The sequence below is a fragment of the Polypterus senegalus genome, chromosome 7, assembly GCF_016835505.1.
Source record: "Polypterus senegalus isolate Bchr_013 chromosome 7, ASM1683550v1, whole genome shotgun sequence".
Lineage (NCBI taxonomy): Eukaryota > Metazoa > Chordata > Cladistia > Polypteriformes > Polypteridae > Polypterus > Polypterus senegalus.
The window spans coordinates 27,906,475-27,928,051 of NC_053160.1; the positions used below are offsets into that span (position 1 = coordinate 27,906,475).

A 21,577-nucleotide genomic window follows, 5' to 3' on the forward strand; every position below is an offset into this window, starting at 1 on the left:
ATGTTTGAAAAGTTAAAACAGGCCTATGGGGAACATTCTTTATCCCAAGCTCAAGTTTTTCAGGGAGGCCTTCAACCGAAAACCAATGAAAACATTGAACGTGTGAACACTCTTGTGAGATCAGACCGTCGTTTAACATTAAGAATGTTGAGTGAACAATTAAATTAGAACAGATTTACCGTTCATCAAATTTTGAGTGAACATTTGCACATGTGAAAGGTCTGTGCCAAAATGGTACCTCACAATTGAGCAGAAGGACAGTCGAAACAACGCATTCCTGTGGTTCCCCAGCCCCCCTTTTCACCTGACCTCAGTCCGTGTGACTTTTTTCTTTTTCCTAAACTGAAAAATGTCCTCAAAGGACGTCATTTCGGGACTTTAGAAAACATCCAAAAGAGTGTAATGGACATGCTGAAGACCATACTGGTTGAAGACTTCCAGCGCTGCTACCAACAGTGGGAACAACGTCTCCATCGGTGTGTAGCTGCCCAAGGGAACTACTTTGAAGGGGATAACATTGATGTTTGAAAAAAGTAAAAACTTTGGTAAATAAAAAATCAGTCTCATTACTTTCTGCCACCCCTATATGTGTGTGTATATATATATATATATATATATGTATATATATGTATATGTGTGTATATATATATATATATATATATATATATATATATATGTGTGTATATATATATATATATGTGTGTATATATATATATATATATGTATATATATGTGTGTGTATATATATATGTATATATATGTGTGTGTATATATATATATATATATATATGTGTATATATATGTATCAGGTTTGATTACAATAATCACAAAGACCATTATACTGTAACAGTTTTCTTTGACGTTCTGTAAACTTACTGTTTTCTGTAAAATCAGACCCATTCAGACAATATGTGAAAGGCTGGTACTCATTTCAGTTTAACAAGACACTTGAAAGAATTCCTAATGCAGCTGACTAATTTATTCTAGCTTTGATTATACATGCCTTGAATTTCATCACTGGATTGCAGGTGTTGCACGTGTTTAAAGGACATTACAACATTTTGATAGAATCAGAGCCTATGTTGACCAATGCTAGACAACAGCAAACATCAAAAATATCCTTGAAAAATGTCTGGTGCTTTAGTTATACACTCACCTAAAGGATTATTAGGAACACCATACTAATACGGTGTTTGACCCCCTTTCGCCTTCAGAACTGCCTTAATTCTATGTGGCATTGATTCAACAAGGTGCTGAAAGCATTCTTTAGAAATGTTGGCCCATATTGATAGGATAGCATCTTGCAGTTGATGGAGATTTGTGGGATGCACATCCAGGGCACGAAGCTCCCGTTCCACCACATCCCGAAGATGCTCTATTGGGTTGAGATCTGGTGACTGTGGGGGCCATTTTAGTACAGTGAACTTATCGTCATGTTCAAGAAACCAATTTGAAATGATTCGAGCTTTGTGACATGGTGCATTATCCTTCTGGAAATAGCCATCAGAGGATGGGTACATGGTGGTCATGAAGGGATGGACATGGTCAGAAACAATGCTCAGGTAGCCCGTGGCATTTAAACGATGCCCAATTGGCACTAAGGGGCCTAAAGTGTGCCAAGAAAACATCCCCCACACCATTACACCACCAGCCTGCACAGTGGTAACAAGGCATGATGGATCCATGTTCTCATTCTGTTTACGCCAAATTCTGACTCTACCATTTGAATGTCTCAACAGAAATCGAGACTCATCAGACCAGGTAACATTTTTCCAGTCTTCAACTGTCAAATTTTGGTGAGCTTGTGCAAATTGTAGCCTCTTTTTCCTATTTGTAGTGGAGATGAGTGGTACCGGGTGGGGTCTTCTGCTGTTGTAGCTCATCTGCCTCAAGGTTGTGCGTGTTGTGGCTTCACAAATGCTTTGCTGCATACCTCGGTTGTAACGAGTGATTATTTCAGTCAAAGTTGCTCTTCTATCAGCTTGAATCAGTCGGCCCATTCTCCTCTGACCTTTAGCATCAACAAGGCATTTTTGCCCACAGGACTGCCGGATACTGGATGTTTTTCCCTTTTCACACCATTCTTTGTAAACCCTAGAAATGTTTGTGCGTGAAAATCCCAGTAACTGAGCAGATTGTGAAATACTCAGACCGACCTGTCTGGCACCAACAACCATGCCACACTCAAAATTGCTTAAATCACCTTTCTTTCCCATTCTGACATTCAGTTTGGAGTTCAGGAGATTGTCTTGACCAGGACCACACCCCAAAATGCATTGAAGCAACTGCCATGTGATTGGTTGATTAGATAATTGCATTAATGAGAAATTGAACAGGTGTTCCTAATAATCCTTTTGGTGAGTGTATAATTCACAAATTAAGTCGTCTAGTCATATGCTCAAAATGTGGAAAACATGTATTTTTTGCTAAAATATTATAAAATAAATGCCCCTGGAAAAAGAAGGTAGTCCACAACACAAATCTCCTTCACATGTATGGGACCATGCTTTTAACTTGAAGACCCACCTCTCAAGAATCCTGTCTTCATTTCAAATGTGTGATTACATGTAAAGGCTGTTTATGTCCATTCTTCACAAAAACATGACATTAAAAATTTTCCTTGGCCATAACTACAAACTATATGGCGTAAATAACGTTAAAAAATATTATTTTTTGTCAGGAGTAGTTTTTTCAAAATCACACTTTTTTTAATTTAATAAAGATAAAATCATACTGTTCTTTTACGTTAAAATGACTTTCTTTATTGGCATTCTTATTCATTTCTGAATTTGTGTACAAAATAATTTGTGTACACTTTGATAATGCAGTGATAAGAGTTTTTGACCAATCAGCTGTGAATTGCAATCACTTTAACAATACAGAATCAATTACTTTTTAAGTGCAGCACCATAAATAGCCCAGACAAAGAAATGGAGGCTTTGCATTCATCTTATTTTAATGGACATGACTACACTCACCCATTCTATTATTCGTTCATTTTAAAACTAGTGGATTTGTGCTTGTGGCTGTTCTACAAAAGTGATTAAAAGAGCTGCTCCATATCTTCATTCCAAAATAAAATGTTATTTGTTTAGTGTTCCAGAGTATCTATATTTGTTAAATTATAATTTGGCTTTGGTCATAATACTTTGAAACTCTGATGATCACTGAGTTGCATAATTAGCGGGGCTGTTATAACACCATACAGTACTTTAGTTTATGTTTTTGGGGTTTTTCATCCATCCATTCATTATCCAACCTGTTATATTCTAACTACAGGGTCATGGGGGTCTGCTGGAGCCAATCCCAGCCAACACAGAGTGCAAGGCAGGAAACAAACCCCAGGTTGGGTGCCAGCCCACCACAGGGCACACACACACACCCCAATGACACACTAGGGACAATTTAGAATCGCCAAAGCACCTAACCTGCATGTCTTTGGACTGTGGGAGGAAACCAGAGTACCCGGAGGAAACCCAGGAGACACGGGGAGAACATGCAAACTCCACGCAGGGAGGACCCACGATGCAAACCCGGGTCTCCTAACTGCGAGGCCGCAGCGCTACCCACTGGCTATTCCTGCTCAGTGCCTAATACTGGGTTAGCATGCAAGCTAAACAATAGTAATGTATTATGACTTATAATTAGAACATTGTACTCAATATAACAAAGACTCTTTTAGAGAAAGAAATTTGGAACATTATAGCATCAGGAGTTTGTGACATTTGAAATCTGAATTAATTTGACTCATCTATTCAATAGTACACTTCAGCAAGTTTATTATCCAGCTAAATTTTATTCAATATACTGATAATGATTGAAGCATAAATTTCAAAACAGCAAATTTCACAAACCTGCCAAAGTGATTGCCTTGTAAATCTGATTAGAAAAATGTCTTGTTTCAAAAGCAGCTTTAAAACGTTTATGTAAATTATGCAATAATCTCAGTATTCACCATTTTATGTGGCACTGGTATTATATTTTTCCCGATTAGTTTTTAAACAGAATTTATTTTTTGAAACTTGAACAGAAAATTCCATTACAGTAAATAAATTTAGTACATGCACAATTCAAGATAAATATGGTCATATTATTCTTCATCAAAGTGTTTGTAGATTTTTGAAAATTTAGTTTCATAAACTGGTGTAACAAAGGCGCTATATATGCACCCGACCCAACACAGAATGAACACGGGAGGCACATCCATCCATCCATCCATCCATTTTCTAACCCGCTGAATCCGAATACAGGGTCACGGGGGTCTGCTGGAGCCAATCCCAGCCAACACAGGGCACAAGGCAGGAACCAATCCCGGGCAGGGTGCCAACCCACCGCAGGACACACACAAACACACCCACACACCAAGCACACACTAGGGCCAATTTAGAATCGCCAATCCACCTAACCTGCATGTCTTTGGATTGTGGGAGGAAACCGGAGCACCCGGAGGAAACCCACGCAGACACGGGGAGAACATGCAAACTCCACGCAGGGAGGACCCGAGAAGCGAACCCGGGTCTCCTAACTGCGAGGCAGCAGCGCTACCACTGCGCCACCGCGGGAGGCACATATAAAACTAAATACATTTTTTATTTTCTTCAGCTGGAGGGCACGTCTTCCCTGTGTCCCCCAGCCAAAATACAGTCCCAAGCACAAACTCACAAATTAAACCGCTCTTTCTTCTCTTGCACCACCACTCCCCCTCCTAGGCAACCTTGTCCTCCTCCACCCGACTCTGGCTCCTGAGAGGTGGTCGCTGGCTCCTTTTATTGGGTACCCGGAAGTGCTCCAGGTGTTTGTTTGCTGACATCCAGTTGCATTTCCGGGTGTGGCGAAACCAGTGCCCAAAAGGAGCCAGCAGCTTCTGCTGCATCACCCCCTGGCGGCCCTTGCAGAACCCAACAGGGCTGTGGAGAACTCCATCCCCCATGGAGCCCTGCGGGAGGCTGAGGCACTGCTCCAACCCAGGGGGATGGCTGTCCAGGGTGAGGTATTGCACTGTTCAGGGCTGCTCCCTCTGAATATATAGTGAATGGCGTCCGCCACACTGGGTATTGCCCAAGTGTATTCAAATGGGTTTTGGGGTGGGCGGTTACTTTATTAATTGTAATGTCACAGTGTTCTTTGCTAATACCTGCACAGTCATTTGATTTATATTTTACTTGTACAGTTCTTATTTTACATTGGCCTGCTCCAGGTATTGTTTTGGGTAGAGAATACAGTGCACATGGAGGTTGAAGAAAACCTTTCACTATGTGGACTAAATGAGAATATACTCTTTATAGATCATATTACTTATATTGGGTGGAAATAACATTTCTTGATATCACATGCAATATGAAACTGATTATAAATATGATTTGTTAGCTGTAATTCAAGGTCCTTTATGAGAGAACACATCCAAAGACATAGTACAAACAAACCACTTTTAAACATTAGGTACTGTATCCTTTATATAACCGAGAACTTAGTAGAATTTTTCTTTTAGAGCTAAGCAAAATTAAAAATTGGCATTTAGAGCAGCTATTCTATTCTATTGAGCTTATTTCTGAAAACATTACTTAAATAAGATGATAAAGAGAAACAGCTACCACACCTCGTCTTTCTGATTGTCTGTCTGAATACTTTAAAATTATATTGCTGTTTAAGAATTTCATCCAGCTGTTAGACAGCTTTCACTCCCTAAAATAAACTACTTGGATGCAGCTCAAGAACCAATAACAACAATAGGAAAAAACTAAAACTTTTGTTTCACTTTACGTTGCAATGATTGTGATATGCAACTTGTAATTCTAGTTGCTTGTAAGTGCAAAGTTAAACAAGCATTAAGAGTCACAGTTTGTACTATTTCTCACAACTCTGAGTATTTTGGCCTTCAACATCTGCTCTGAGATGTCTTTTTTGGCTGGTAGCTAGATACAAAAAGTTAACCCTTTTCTTTATTTCTTTAAACAAATACTTCCATCAGAATATATAATTAAACTACTAAAATAGTTCAAGGTTCTAAATTTGGATTTTTGACATTTGTGTTGTATTCATGTGGTTGTACAAAGAAAATATTCAGATTGCCATAATTCCTATTGTGATGTCTTGTGTAAATAATAGCTGCTCACCCATGGGGATTTTGTAGACTGCCTTTTAGCTTCATATCCAAATCCACACAAATGGATTCTTTTGTAAGCCTAGATTAATTAATTTTAGTGCTGTGTAGAATATAGTGAAAAATTCCTTCACATTCACAGTGGATCAAGTCATGAGTGTGAATGTTCAGCAAACATGTTCACTAATGTGAATATTAGTTTTTTCAGATCATTTAATTGCTTAAAAATTTCCTTTTCATCACCATGTTCTTGAACATGTAGAACAAAATTGTCTATTTCTTAACACCCAATCGCTCTTCAAGTATTAACAGAATGGAACAGTGGGAGTTCTGTGAATGCATTTGGTTTGTCAATGATTGTTTTATATAAATATTGGTAGACCAAGAAATAAAATTTGCACAGTAAAATACGATTTCACCTGCCTCTTCTCTGCAGCTCCATTGCTCATGCTGCGGTGTGAAATTCTCATTTTACACACTTTGCTGCTCGAGGCTATGAATTATGCATTGTGCCAGAGAAATCCTCAATCTCACGCTTCAAGCCCTATATGCATTTATCCAGGTTCCATCTCTATTACGAAGATGAATTGTCGATTGGGGAATATTTGATAGGATATGGTTTTAACTTCATTGTTTGTTTTCTGTATTAAAGTCCTTTCTTAAGGTACATTTTTGTCTGTAGCTACAGAGTGAAATTTTTATGGTTCTTGTCAGGAAAAAAGGCTTACAAGAGCATGCAGTATAGAGTGAAAACAACCACAAGATAAAAAAATGCATTCTACCCTAGTAGCTTAATTTTCTTTATAAGATGTTTTAAGACCGTATGCCTTTTTAAGATCTGTATGTATCAGATATTGCTGTTCAAGTATATTGCTGTAATTCTAATGTTTATTATTTAAGAAAAATAAATTCAAGATATCCGTGCACATTTTATTTTCTGAAGCATGAACATCTGAGAATCTACATTACATATATAGTCTATTTAATAATAAAATTGGAATATTAGTAAGTATTTATTTCTGAGTTTTTCTTCACAAATAAAGAAGATGTGATTTATTTTAGCAGGTCAAACGCAATGTTTGAAACTGCATTTTAAAACAAAAGTACTAGAACTGTTTACTTATTAGTGAATATGATCGCAGAAGATTTAAAGATGTGCGTTCATGGAGATGACTTCTTAAAGTAGAATACACTTTTATATTTTGAAATTTGTCCCTGTTGATTTAAATGTTATCATCTCCAAGTCAGTTATAGCATAGTTTTATGTATTCATGCAAAGCTGGCTATAAACATGGAAATTCATTATTAGCTAAACAAACAAAAAATGTAGTGTGCCTATTTTAGTACCAGTTTTGATCAATGTGCCTTGATAATACCAGCACAAATAAATTGGTAAACTTAAATATTTTTGTGTAAAACCTTGATTGAAAATTCCTTTAAACAGACGTATTTATTCAACAAATAAAGGTCCTCAGTGCAAATCAAAAAATTCTCATACAGTGTCAGTGAAATTATTTTTCTTGACTGACTGACTGTATCTATGTGGAGTTCCTCTAGTGGATGTGTCATTTTTTTTTTCCTCCTGATACTCGTTCTAAACTGGCTAAATGTGGGGTTTGTGCGCAAGTGTGGCATTTGATTTAGTAGTGTCTTCCTGTCTTGTGCTTGATGAGTTGAATTTAGTGGTTTTGTAAATGCTGTGGTTCAATGTATGATGTGTGATGTTAGTCTATAATTTAAATTGTCCACCACTAGAATTTAAGATGTGTGATCTAGGAGCAGGGACCTATTTACTGTAGCAGGTTTTTGATTTTCCTTTTAGTGCACCATTGTAACACAAATGGCATCTTTCGCAAGTCTCCCAGTACCTATTCTTTCAGACAGCTAAGTGATTCTTTCACCTCTAACCTCTGCATGTTACCACTGAGAAAATGTATTCACTGGCACCACATTAAGTTCTACTCATTTGTAGTGGACATACAGTTGTGTGCAAAGATCACACCATAGTGGGTTTTAGATGCCTCTCTCTACCTGCTACAGTAATTTAAGGTCATGGATATCTATTAACTTCTTAGAACTAACTGAACATAAAAACACAACTGTTCGTGCAAACTTAGCCCATTTTCTCCTGTTCCCTTCAATAGAGTCATATTCAAAAGTGTTTTTTAATTTTTGAAAATAACATCTTTGTTTTTTTACCGCCTGTAAAATGATCCAAGACCATCCCTATACTATTCTTCTTCTTTTATGCCGTCATTGCCATTCCGCTCAATTAGTGCAATTCAGTGTTCATTTACAGTGCATCCGGAAAGTATTCACAGCGCATCACTTTTTCCACATTTTGTTATGTTACAGCCTTATTCCAAAATGGATTAAATTCATTTTTTCCCTCAGAATTCTACACACAACACCCCATAATGACAATGTGAAAAAAGTTTACTTGAGGTTTTGCAAATTTTAAAAATAAAAAAACTGAGAAATCACATGTACATAAGTATTCACAGCCTTTGCTCAATACTTTGTTGGTGCACCTTTGGCAGCAATTACAGCCTCAAGTCTTTTTGAATATGATGCCACAAGCTTGGCACACCTATCCTTGGCCAGTTTCGCCCATTCCTCTTTGCAGCACCTCTCAAGCTCCATCAGGTTGGATGGGAAGCGTCGGTGCACAGCCATTTTAAGATCTCTCCAGAGATGTTCAATCGGATTCAAGGTTTCGAACTTCTTCCACTTACGGATGATGGAGGCCACTGTGCTCATTGGGACCTTCAAAGCAGCAGAAATGTTTCTGTAACCTTCCCCAGATTTGTGCCCCGAGACAATCCTGTCTCAGAGGTCTACAGACAATTCCTTTGACTTCATGCTTGGTTTGTGCTCTGACATGAACTGTCAACTGTGGGACCTTCTATAGACAGGTGTGTGCCTTTCCAAATCATGTCCAATCAACTGAATTTACCACAAGTGGACTCCAATTAAGCTGCAGAAACATCTGAAGGATGATCAGGGGAAACAGGATGCACCTGAGCTCAATTTTGAGCTTCATGGCAAAGGATCTGAACACTTATGTACATGTGCTTTCTCGATTTTTTTTTATTTTTAAATTTGCAAAAATCTCAATTTCACATTGTCATTATGGGGTGTTGTGTGTAGAATTCTGAAGAAAAAAATGAATTTAATCCATTTTGGAATAAGGCTGTAACATAAAATGTGGAAAATGTGATGCACTGTGAATACTTTCTGGATGCACTGTATCTCTCTATACAAATTATGAACAAAATACAAAATTTTCAAAAGGCTGCTGTTTTGGTTTCATACAAACCAAGTTCAATGAACATATCGCATTTCAACTGACTATTCTACATTAGTTTCCATAACTGTGCTGTATTATTTTCCAAATTCTGATTCTGTTGTATTGCCTTTTCATATCATTTGTCTATTTCATTATGCTGTCAGTGTCATGTATACCTTTGAGCAATTTGTAAAGTAAAAAAAAATAATTATTTTATGATGTTTAAGTAATCTTATATTCTATCTTGCTAAATTAAATTACTTTCTTGTTTACTTTAAGTCTTTAAATATCATGCATTTTAAGTGACATATTACAGGTTACTGATCAAATAAAAGAAAAAAAAACCTAGATAAATATAAAATAATAATGTAAGCAGTGCCATCTTCAAATCTGTGCTAATTTAGAAAATTATGCTGTTAACATCCCATTATGATTAAGTTTATGTGTAAAAATTCTAAAAATGTTACCTATCATGGCTCAAAGAAGAGATTTCAGTGACTGTGGGGAAATGGGGAGCAGTTTTGGTATTAAAGACTACTCAGTCTCCTAATATTTCATTAAAATTAACAGCTAAAGTAATACAGGCTTGGAAGTCAAAGGAGGATTCATAATTTGCTGATTACAGCTATGAACAAAAGCATATACTCTGACTTTGATTGATGTCCCTGCTTTGAATTGGGATGTAAGAACATATGGAAGAACAACTTAAAATTGTTCAACTATAGTTTTTCAAAGTAAGGTTAAAGCACATCTTCAGGAAAATACCATTGAGGAGCTTAAACAAAGGGAGCATACTTTGAGACAATTTAGTTGGTAATTACAATCATTCTACATTAAATTAGCAGTGTAATATTCCAGTGTTGCCAATCACTGAGCCTAAATGGTCAATGGATTGTTGGAAGAGCAAAACATCAGTGAAAACCGTACAGTATGGCTAGTTCAGTCCTTTTCCACCATCATTATAAATTCCAAATAATTAAATCTAGGGGTGTGATGAGACGCTTTTCCCACGAGACGAGACATGAGACTGGGTTCACGAGAACGAGACGATAATTTTCAGACATTTTTTTTTAAGAAATCCTCAATGTTTAAATATATAGCATAAATAGCCTTTTATTTAACTGAAAAACACAAAATACAAAAAATGTATGTCCATTTTGAAATCAACTTTATGAAGTAAAACTTCTATTTTAATGAATGATATGCAGTAATAACATGTAAACACTGCAAAATATTTTGCCACAAACTGGCAGGCAATTAATTGCACAATAAAATTAAATAGTATAAATAAAAATAAATAATTAACAACTCAAATATCCCTTTATGTGCAATTAACCATAATTAGTGTAACTATCAAAGTAGTGCTGTCTTAAAACTCAGAGTGCAAAACAATGAACAAAATTTTCTTAAGCATGGAAAAAGGCTGTTCTGTATAGGTCATTACCTCATTACCTAGGTCTTAGCTCTAAGATATGGTCATGTTCTTTTTTTAGAATATAAGCATGTCTACATTTTCTGGCAGAAATTGTGACCTCTGGGCAGTAACTATGTCTCCTGCAGTTGAAAAGACACGCTCACTTGGAACAGAGGTCACAGGAATGGAAAGATATTCTTTGACAAGTGGAGACAGCAAAGGATATTTGGAGCTGTTTACTCTCCACCATGTCAGAGGACAGCAACTAAGTGGGATAGATGCCTCTCTTCTGTAAAGTTCAGATTCCCTCTCAATTCCTTTGCTGGGCTGTTCTGTCTTCGAGAAAGAGTCCCCTACCAGATCCTCAAGTGCTGTCTTCTTGGAAGCAGGTTCCTCTTCTGACTCGGCTCCGCCTTCAGCTTCAAGAGCCCCCTCGCCCCCATGTTTGGAACAGTGAGCTGATGCCTCTTCCTTGCGCTCCATACTCTTCTCATCTGTGGGCTTTAAACAGCAGAAACACTGGCTTTAACATTAGCAAGCAGCAAAGCAGTCCCCCTCTCTCTTTTAACACAAATACACTCACTCTGATGCTCTCGTGTTTACAACACACACACAAACACAGCATGAACCTATTAAATCCATTAAAATTTGGTACTGGAAACATAAATCTTCTAGGGGAAAAAAAAATTAAGTCAGTGATACCTGGTTTTGCTGCAACTGTTCCACCCTTTTCTGTATCCTCTGAAAGACTGCCTCACATTGGTTGCAGTCTAGCTGCGGTAGAGACTGGAATCTTGGGTCCAGCGCAGTGCACTCCAGCAGGTAGTTGTATACATCCCCACTGTATCTGCCTGAAATATTGCTGAGAATTGCTTTCTTTGTGTCGGCCACAGTGGGGGAATCACTGTCATTTTGTGCCATGTTTTGTTCTATCATGTTCTTCAGTGGCACAATGAGAGACACTGTGGGCCTCTTCTCTTCACACAAGACAGTGGTAGCTGTCTTTAAAGGATTCAGCAGCTTCACATGAAATTCGGCATTGACAATGTCGCAGGTATCCAGTGTGTCAATGTTTCGGGCATTTTGTCTTATTTCTGGGCTGGTGAGCGCTGGTGCTATAGCAGCCTGCTGCTCCAGATAACAAACCAGCATATCCAATGATGAATTCCATCGCGTGGTGACGTCCATTATTAATTTGTGCGGTGGCAGTTGTAGCAGCTTCTGCTTAGATGTCAGTACCACGGCAGCTGTTGAACTCCGGTGAAAAAAAAGCAGTTACACGTCTCACCCGCCCGAGCAAACGAGCGACACATGCAACACCGAGGCCAGCCTGTGTAGCGAGATTTTTTGTATGCGCGAAGCATTTGATGTGCGGCTCAAATCCTGCCTCGCGCACAGCCACATCAATATTATGCGCATTGTCTGTTACAATAGTGATGCAATGCTTTGGTTTTTTAAGACCCCACTGTGTGACAGCTTCTTGTAAAACTTCAGCGACCTTTGCCCCTGTGTGTGATTCAAAAAGTGGGCGCGTCTGCAGTACAAAATGTACCATTTCCCAATTACGGTTGATAATGTGGGCTGTAATTGTGATATAGCTCTGTGTACACCTAGAAGTCCAACCGTCAGTAGTTATGGCGATGGTTTCTGCCTCTTTCAGAGCCTGTACAACGTTTACCTTGCACTCCTTGTAGAGGGTCGGGACCACTGTGCAAGTAAAATGTGCGCGTGACGGGATGGCATACTTTGGTTCCAGTGTGTGGATGAATCGCCGAAATCCCAGATTTTCCACCACAGAAAATGGTCTCATATCGGCTGCAATGAAAACGCCGATGTCTCTTGTTATTGCCGTGGCTCTTGCATTGGATGGTGGAAGTTTAGCTGCAAAGGCATTTGTTATGGTTGTTTGCCCTTTCATGCGAACTGAATTGCTTTCCATTTTCTTCACAGGCCCAGCTTTTAGTAACGAGCTGTGGTTGTTTTCTAAATGCTTTTGCATAGTGCTTGTGTTAGCAGAGGTGTACGGTATTAATTTCTTACAGTATTTACAAATTGTCTTTGTCTTGTCTGTCATTTTTTCACCGTTTCTTATTTTCACAAGGAATCCAAAATGTTGCCACACCAACGATTTAAATGTCACGGGCGCATCTTCTGTCCTTACTTTTCCCTCACACTCCCATCATGCCAATATCGTCATGTTCTCGCAAGACGAATCTGATCTCACGAGATCTCGTACCACAAGATCTCGTCACACTACTAATTAAATCCTTTGAAGAAATAATGTCAAACTATCTAGTACAGGAAAAGGTACTTGTAGAATTTATTACAATGCACATTTAAGCTTCACTGGTGTCCCAACCACCTAATAAGACTTTATTTACTTGCTTCCTTCATTTTGTCATTTCCAAGTAAAATTATTCCATATAACATCCATCATGATTACTATTTATTTCATGACTTAGGATATCTAATATCTCCATCTTGTGCTGAGGGTTCATGGAAATTTGCTGTGAATGTTGAACTTTGTAGGAGGAAGCAGCATCAAATACACTCCTAACAATTTTTGCATTATGGTTTCATTGGCATTATGATATTATCTTTAATTGACATATGCAGGGATGGAGCATTGTCCTGCATTCTAAACATTTCTCAGGCTCAATAGTCTTAAGATGATGCAATCCTGCTTTACAGAATTATTCCTGTTTTTGTAAATGAGCAGCTGTCCACCACCATGAGAACTTCTAGAAACAAACTGATAAGAAAGATTGATTTAGTTACTTTTAATGATTTTTCTTCCAGACTGTGGAAATCTTGATTCATGGTATGATCCCTTTTCCACATAAAGAAACGTTCTAGAGTAAGGTTAGGAGCACACACTGAGACAGCGCATTGCTGCACCCACCACATGACAAATCAACTCAGGATCCCCATATTAGGAGTCGAGTGCAGCCATGCAACGGGTGACACCTCAGCACCACACTAGTTCACGTGGAATGGAACAGTGTCAGGTTTTTATTTATGGTGGCTGGAGTGCCAACCCCCAGATTTTTCCTGAAGGAATGATAAAATGAAGGAAGGTTTTATAAAGGTGACAAGACCTTGTAAAAGAGAATATACAGACATGAGCGTTTTGTTTTTCTGTCGGCTGTAGGAGAGGACAAGAATGCAACTGATCTAAAGTAGATGAAATTTCTTTACAGATTAGACAACTTGTTTTTAATGTCCATGAAAAGTACTTATTATTTAATTTGGTAATTTACTGCCCTCTACTGGAGTGTGATATTCACAGGGATGTTCAAAGTATCAGCTCTAAAACTCTCACTGTGTTTCACTTGTTAATACCATTTTTTCATTCCTCATGTTGTGTGTAAATTTCTGTTTGTTATAAGTCATCAACTTACAAGATATCTTGATATACTTGTCTTGTGGTAATCATATTTTAAGAAACCGTATCTTAGACGACATTTTGATTTTATATTGTCTTTAATACTTTTATTAGGCTAGTACAATTTAACAGAAACAATTAATCTAAAATTTCTAATCCAGTAGTTAAAATATTCAACAGTGGAGCACCTCATTATAAAACCTGGAAGTTGTTAATCTTTGGAGTTAGACAACTCTGTGGTCAGCAACAGGAAAGATCACTGACTGGCCTGAATCCTTTGGGTTGCAGCTCTCTGGCAGCTTGGCTTGGATTCGTAATACTGAGTTCACACTGTGGGAGAAAGTGCATTCATGCTGAGACTGCTCAATGACTGGTTAATGACATATTTTCTCCATGGTGGTGTTCAGTTTTAGTACTGCATGTATGATTGACTGTGTATAGTATCTCTTCATTGTTTTATTTTCCCAGTTTTGTTGGATGCTTTTTTACATCTTTTTTAATTTAATGCTTCTCTTTCTTAACATATTACTGAGAGAACGCATGAATAAATATTTAGGTTTACTTGTTGTGAGTGGCAAAGTAAATTTGTAATTTCACTCAAAAATGGCAGAGGTGTTGTCTTCTTGATTTTTTTAATATGTGAATGTTGACAGTAAACCATAGATTATTATTGTCATTTTAAGTGAAAGAACTGAATTTGCTTTACTGTTTACTATGTTTAGCCTTATACTTGGCTTTGAAACCTGAAAGCTGCTCTCATTACTTTTCATCACGATAGGGTTTTGAGAGAAATTACAATCATAAATCTCGAAAGAAACAAACCCACAGACGGCGGTATAATGACACCGTAATTGCAAAATAAGTACAGTACTTGTTTTCTAAAAGATTTGACATAAACTTTTCTGCCTTTCAACACTGCTTTAAATTATTTTTAAACACTGTGTTCTGTTTTGTTTACAGATCATATTTATATTCTACTTAAAAAGCCTTTTAATTTTCATGCAAAAAATCTGTTTGAATATTTTATAGGTAATTACTATATCTAAAAATAAAATAATAATATAAAGTATAAGGTTCATTTTCTGAATCAACAGGAAATATCAGAATCGACATATACTAAATTGAAATCAGTGGTGTGGCCTCTGGTAAACCTATGTAAATTATTTTTATGAACACATAGCGAGCAAGTTAGTTACATTTAAAGATAACTAAATTACATGAATTAGCAGAGATGCAGGAGCAGCTAAATAACTGCATGTGGATCTTAACTGAATTCTGAATTAAGCATGTATGTGGCAAATCAAGTGAAAGTCAAAGTTTGCTTTTTGAGTCAATGACTTAAAAAGAAACATTCGCATGTAAATGTTTGGAGACTGGATGGAGCAGGTGAGATCAGAGGTCGGGATTCATCAATGAATAGACTGTGTGTATTAGTAATTAAAAGCAAAATGGATGTTATTTATTATACTGTGTGCAGCGCAGACATTGAAAGGATTTTCTTTAAGCAATTATAGATCATATGGAATATATGTTAACATTTTGATCTCATTGTCCCTAAAAGTGCTAAAGTTGCATGGAAAGTATGATATATAGCAAAATTGTTAGTACAACTGTCACTGAAAAGTTCCAGTTATTGACACAGGACTAAAGGGACTAAATGTTTTAGAAAGAGTAAAAGGCCCTGGCACATTACATGACTTTTCCAGTGATTTTAAGTTACAGACTTTTGGAGGCACTTTCCCATGTCGTAAGGTTTTGACTTACATAGGGATTCAGTGCAACCAGTCTGTGACACACCCCAACAAAATCAAACACATTTCATTTTTTGTTATGCTGTAAAGGTGGGCTCTGTGCACACAAGTTGTGAACCAGGGCATATGATGCAGCTAGGAGAAATAAGGAAATCGGGTGTTGTGGTCCTCACAAACAGAAGAGGGGCTCATCTGTCTGATGCCTTGTGTTTTTTGTACCACAGGCAGAATGTAAAAAAGAAAAAAATGGCAGATATTGCAGCTCAATTTGCCATGCCCAAAATGCATTTGTATAACGTCCGCTTTGTCAGGCAGTGTGTTATTGGCTGTCAGAAAATGGGATAAGCTCATGATACTTGGAAAATGTGAAACTCTTGTCTAAAGTTGTCGCTAAGTCTCATAATGTGCCATACCCTGTGATTTTTAGTTGTGTAATCTGACATTCTCAAGCAATAGGATCAGCAAATGCATTCATGAAATTTGACTAGAAGGAAAAGTTAAACCCTTATGTGCTAAAATTTTTTGGTATTACATGCACAAAAATAAATGGCTATTATGAAACAAAGGAGCTTTTAATAGCTGAAGAGCAGTAAGTGCGACACTCTAAACCTTTAAAAAATTGAAGCATTTATATGGTTTAAGAATTTGTGTTTACACCAATATCAATTAAATAAAACACAAAACAATTGTGCTTTAGGGATTTCTTTTGAGACACTGTGATACCAATCCTTGTAATAATTTCTGTTTACCACTAAACGTTACATGACTTTTTTTATATTAGATTGGAGCTTTTGAGCTGGAATTCATAAATTCTTTCTTGCCTTCATTTGCAGTTGCCCCTTGGTAATTTTATTCATTTTTATTTGCTTTTTTCATGCATTTCACATTTGGAGTAAACTAAGTACATACCTGTACATGCATTTTCATACCAGCTTCTTCTGATGCTGGGTGATGGGTTTGGAGACATTACCTTTGGTGGTAGCCCTGAGCGCAGTGCAGGGGGCTGCTGTAGACAAGGTCCCCCCCAGAGCCAGTCACATAGGCTTAAACCAGTGTTTCTCAGCCACTTTGGGGTTGCTGGTGGCCATTGATGTGTCACAAGCACATTAGACTTGTTCAGGGTATATCATCTATGGTTAATCAGATCTATTTTGGATTTTAAGTTTGCACATCATGTTACAAAATTCTGATGATCACAGGTTGGTACATTTACAATTATTTCTGAAGATATATATTTACATATATACAGTGCATCCAGAAAGTATTCACAGCGCATCACTTTTTCCACATTGTGTTATGTTACAGCCTTATTCCAAAATAGACTAAATTCATTTTTTCCTCAGAATTCTACACACAACACCCCATAATGACAACGTGAAAAAAGTTTACTTGAGATTTTTGCAAATTTATTAAAAATGAATTTAATCCATTTTGGAATAAGGCTGTAACATAACAAAATGTGGAAAAAGTGAAGATCTGTGAATACTTTCCGGATGTACTGTATATATTTTACACAATATAACTAAAATGCAAGGGTGGCAATAATATTAAAGACAACATTTAATACTATATGATTTGATTAAAATTAATCTAATCATTCTTTTTTTGTTTACAGATAAAGGAAGTAAAAGAATTAATTAAGAAACCTGAGATTTCTCTGCTTGACCTAGATGACTGTAAGTGTTAATGAATTTTTAAAAAGGCTATTTTTTTCTAATAAGTGTATTTTTAATTGTTACTTAAAGTATTGTTTTGTTTTTTTGTGGAAGTAATTTATTGGATGTAGCAATAAAAGATAAAGTACCCTATCATTCCAAGAAACATTTTTGATGAAGTATATACACTTTACACAAATCTGTAAAAATTGTGCATTTTCCTAATGTTTTTGCTTAGATCACTGTGTAGATAATGTTTTATTGATTTGTCATTTTTTTGGTTTCACTTGATCATGCATTTGTTAGAATAAATTCCTGTAAAGTAGGCATTTTAGGTAACTATTATTTCTTAATCCATTTCGCTGGTGCTTAAATGCATATTTACCTACTTTTGATGAAAAATGGTGATTGAGATTGGCTTCCACATCAGCCTATTTAAAGATTTACTTTTGCCTTGTTGTTGTCTTGATTGGACCGAAAAACTTGTAGTATAAAATAAATGATCACATCCTTACAATTATACATAAACTAATTGTTAGACAGTGAGAAATTTAATCCACTGAGAGTTACCAAACAACATCAAAAATACATCCATAGAAACAACTAAAAATGCAATATAGACATGTATTTTGTACTCATTGTGCCCTTAGGAATGTTTTAAATAGAAGGAATAAAATTACAAATGAACTTGCAAGAAATATTGAAAAAGCAAAATCTGTTTTGTTTGATGTAGTGTTGTATTATTTCTTCCAGTTTTGTGGATGTTATTGCCTTACGTAAATATGTTAGCCTTAGAGGGAATAAAGCCTCACATTGAGCACATAAGTTGCTCAGGTCAAACTTGAGTAGAGAAAGACGCAAACCAATATGCTCAGCATTTTACACTGTTGTCTTTTGTGCTTTTCTCACTTAACTAACATCAGTTGGTACTCGGTGTACAGACTGGCACCACCAACAGGTGCACCAAATGTGTCTATACAACAATATTGCTATGCAAACAATACAGTTTATTTTTGTATAGCCCAAAATCACACAAAGAGTGCTGCAAAGGGCTTTAACAGGCCCTATCTTTTGACATCCCCCTAACCTTGACTCTCTAAAAAGATAAGAAGAAACTCCTATGAAAAACCCAGGAAGGGAAAAAAATTGGAAGAAAGCTTGGGAAAGGCAATTCAAAGAGAGACCTTTTTCTAGGTAGGTTGGGTGTGCAGTGGGTGTCAAAAACGGGGGCCAATACAATACACAGAGCCAAACACAAGTAATCCTAAATACAATATAATACTACAATAGTAATATTACAAGTACAGTGCAAAATTCAGCAGTAGATGATATCTCATTATAGGATTCAGATTTGTTCAGAGTCCTGGAGACCTCGGCCATCAAGCTGCCTCCATGTATTAGCCATTCCAAAGTTGAGTCAGTGCTGGGCCAGCCAGTCTGATGAAAGGACCCTTCTACCCGATGATCCTAGTGCTCCTCCATCAGAGATGACTTTTCCTTAAGCAGGCAAAACAAGTACTTCTCACCCATCCACTCCTTTAATTCACCAGCACAATTAATTAAAGACGACATTGGAGAAATTTCATATAGTCTAAAAGAAAGGTACAACTGGGTGTCATCTGCAAATGAGTGAAAATTAACATTATGTTTTCTAATGATAGATCCCAGTGGAAGCATGTAAACTGAAAACAGTAAAGGTCCCAGTACTGAGCCTTGCGGGACACCATATCTCACTTCTGTGTATAATGATGGAGTATTGTCGGCACATTTCTGTATGTATTGGAATCAATTTGATAAATAAGAACTAAACCAGGCAATGACATTGCCTGTAAGCCCAACATCATTTTCCAGCCTGTGAAGTAAAATAGAATCAACAATGGTGTCAAACGCTATGTTTCAGTCGAACAACATAATTACATTGGAGTTTCCTTCATTAGAGCATATCAGAATGTCATTTACAACACACATTAGCACCATTTCTATACTATGACCAGTGCGGAAGATAGAGTGGAATTTAAAAAAAAAATTGTGATGCATAAGGTGTGACTGAAGCTGATTGGCAACTACTTTTTAAAGTATTTTAGAGAGAAAGGGTAAATTTGATATGGGTGTATAATTATTAAGTTATGTGTGGGTCTAGGTCTGACTTTTTAAGTAATGGTTTGGTGATTGACACTTTTAGTGCATCAGGTACTGTTCCATTCAACAATGAACTATTAATATTAAGAATAGGTACTGCAAGAACATCCATTGCACTTTTTACTAGTTTCGTTGGCACTGGATCTAGGGAATAAGTAGTAGGTTTCATTTTTAAAAATTAAAGTTAAGACTTCCAGCTCTGTTACAAGATTAAATTTTCTAAAGTGTTGAATGCAAAGCTAGACAGGGTATGCCAGGCTAATATGTGTAAAATTCAGCACTGTAATGCTGAGATCTGGGATCTTATTTTTAATTTTCTCATTAAAGAAATTCATATAGTATGTACTGCTAATGTCTGTTGGTATTTTGTACTGTAAGTCTAAATTCCCATTTTTTAGATTAGCCACTGTTCTTAACAGTGCACGAGGATTAGTTATTGTATCTATTTTTTTAGAATAGTAGTCTGAGCGAGCTTTAAAGAGAGCTTTTTATATTTTTTAACACTCTGTATCCATGCAATTTGAAAGACCTGCAGCTTTGTTGTTCTTCATCTGCGCTCCAGTTTTCAACACTCAAATTTAAGAGGCTGAGTGTTCTCATTAAACCAGGAAGAGTTCTTGGCATTACCCCTGTAGGCCACCTCTATGGTTGTTTGAGCACTGTATGTATACCCTTTGTGCTAAACACCTCAGTTCATAATTGGAACATTGGTCTTATGCTTAACCTTTTCTGACAACCGCAGCATGGATTCCATGTTTTTTCAAATTAGGCTTTACTGGAGGACATGTGACTTGTAATTGTACCAGCTGCACTTACTTATTTGCAAAGTCCTCCATTTTTCTCAGTGTATCTGTTCCTTAATAATAGTATTGCATTAAATATTTCAATTATTTAATACCCAGTATCTACACTTTATCTACACATTGCCAAAATGGAAGATGACAAAGCGGTTTCTGTCCCTCTCATCATTTTGACTGTCTTCCTGTTGCGAATAGAGAAACTTGGCTTCCAGGCACTCTTTAGAGGAGCTTGGCACTTGTTCCACTCCTCTCCACTGTTCTAGGTGTAGCTATTTCTCCTGCCTTTTCTTTCACTCTTATTGCCTGGGGTTACAAACAAAGAAAGTAAGAGGGAAGTGAGTGATCATTCTGTGGACAGTAGAGTACACCCCCGTGAAGATGCGGTTCAGGCTTTGCGGCCTCAGTCGTTTGCGGATTTTTCCTTAGAACCTAAGTAATAATTGTTAGCCGAAACCACAAATATCCTCTGCAATTTTTTGTGGCAATACTGCACTGTAAAGAGAACAGGAAGCAGAGGAAAACACTGCTTGGGATGGTGAAAGTAGCCAATCCGAGAGCATTGTACTCTACTAGAATTTGAAACTGTAACTCCCAGAAGTCCCTGCAGTGGCTCTGATTGGTCTTCTATTGAGGGTGCAAGTGCTGTTGGGGTCAAAGGATGTAAGCGCAGCTTTTAAAAAGGGGGCTGGTGACCAAAAGAAAAAGAAGATTTTATAATTTGTGTTTCAAGTTCCTGTATCTCTGCCTGCCTTCTGTTGGGTTACCTGTACTTATTCGTTTTGTCCTGGATTGTTTCGTGGTTGGGGTCTGGATTGTCTGCCATCTACCTGTGTACATGAGGACTGTAAGTGGATTCATTGCAGGAGCGCTCCTGCAACCGTCCATCCGTCTTCACCGATTCAGAGACTACCGGTAGGACTATCTTACATTCCCATTCAACGTGCGGATCTCTGGACTATCTATTTTCATCATTACATTTCATCCGTTGCTGTTTTTCGTGGACTTTACAGTGTGTGTTTTGTTGGTGCTTTGTTGTATTTAATG

At 37.1% G+C, this 21,577-nt stretch overlaps 1 protein-coding gene across 1 annotated transcript in view; it reads left to right on the forward strand.

Moving 5' to 3' along the window:
- Positions 1-21,577, forward strand: part of ap3b1a (adaptor related protein complex 3 subunit beta 1a) — a 344,324-nt gene that overhangs the window by 189,052 nt on the left and 133,695 nt on the right. The window contains exon 21 of the mRNA XM_039758392.1: positions 17,555-17,615. Within this exon, the coding sequence (XP_039614326.1) occupies positions 17,555-17,615 (61 nt within the window). The remainder of the gene's footprint in view (positions 1-17,554; positions 17,616-21,577) is intronic.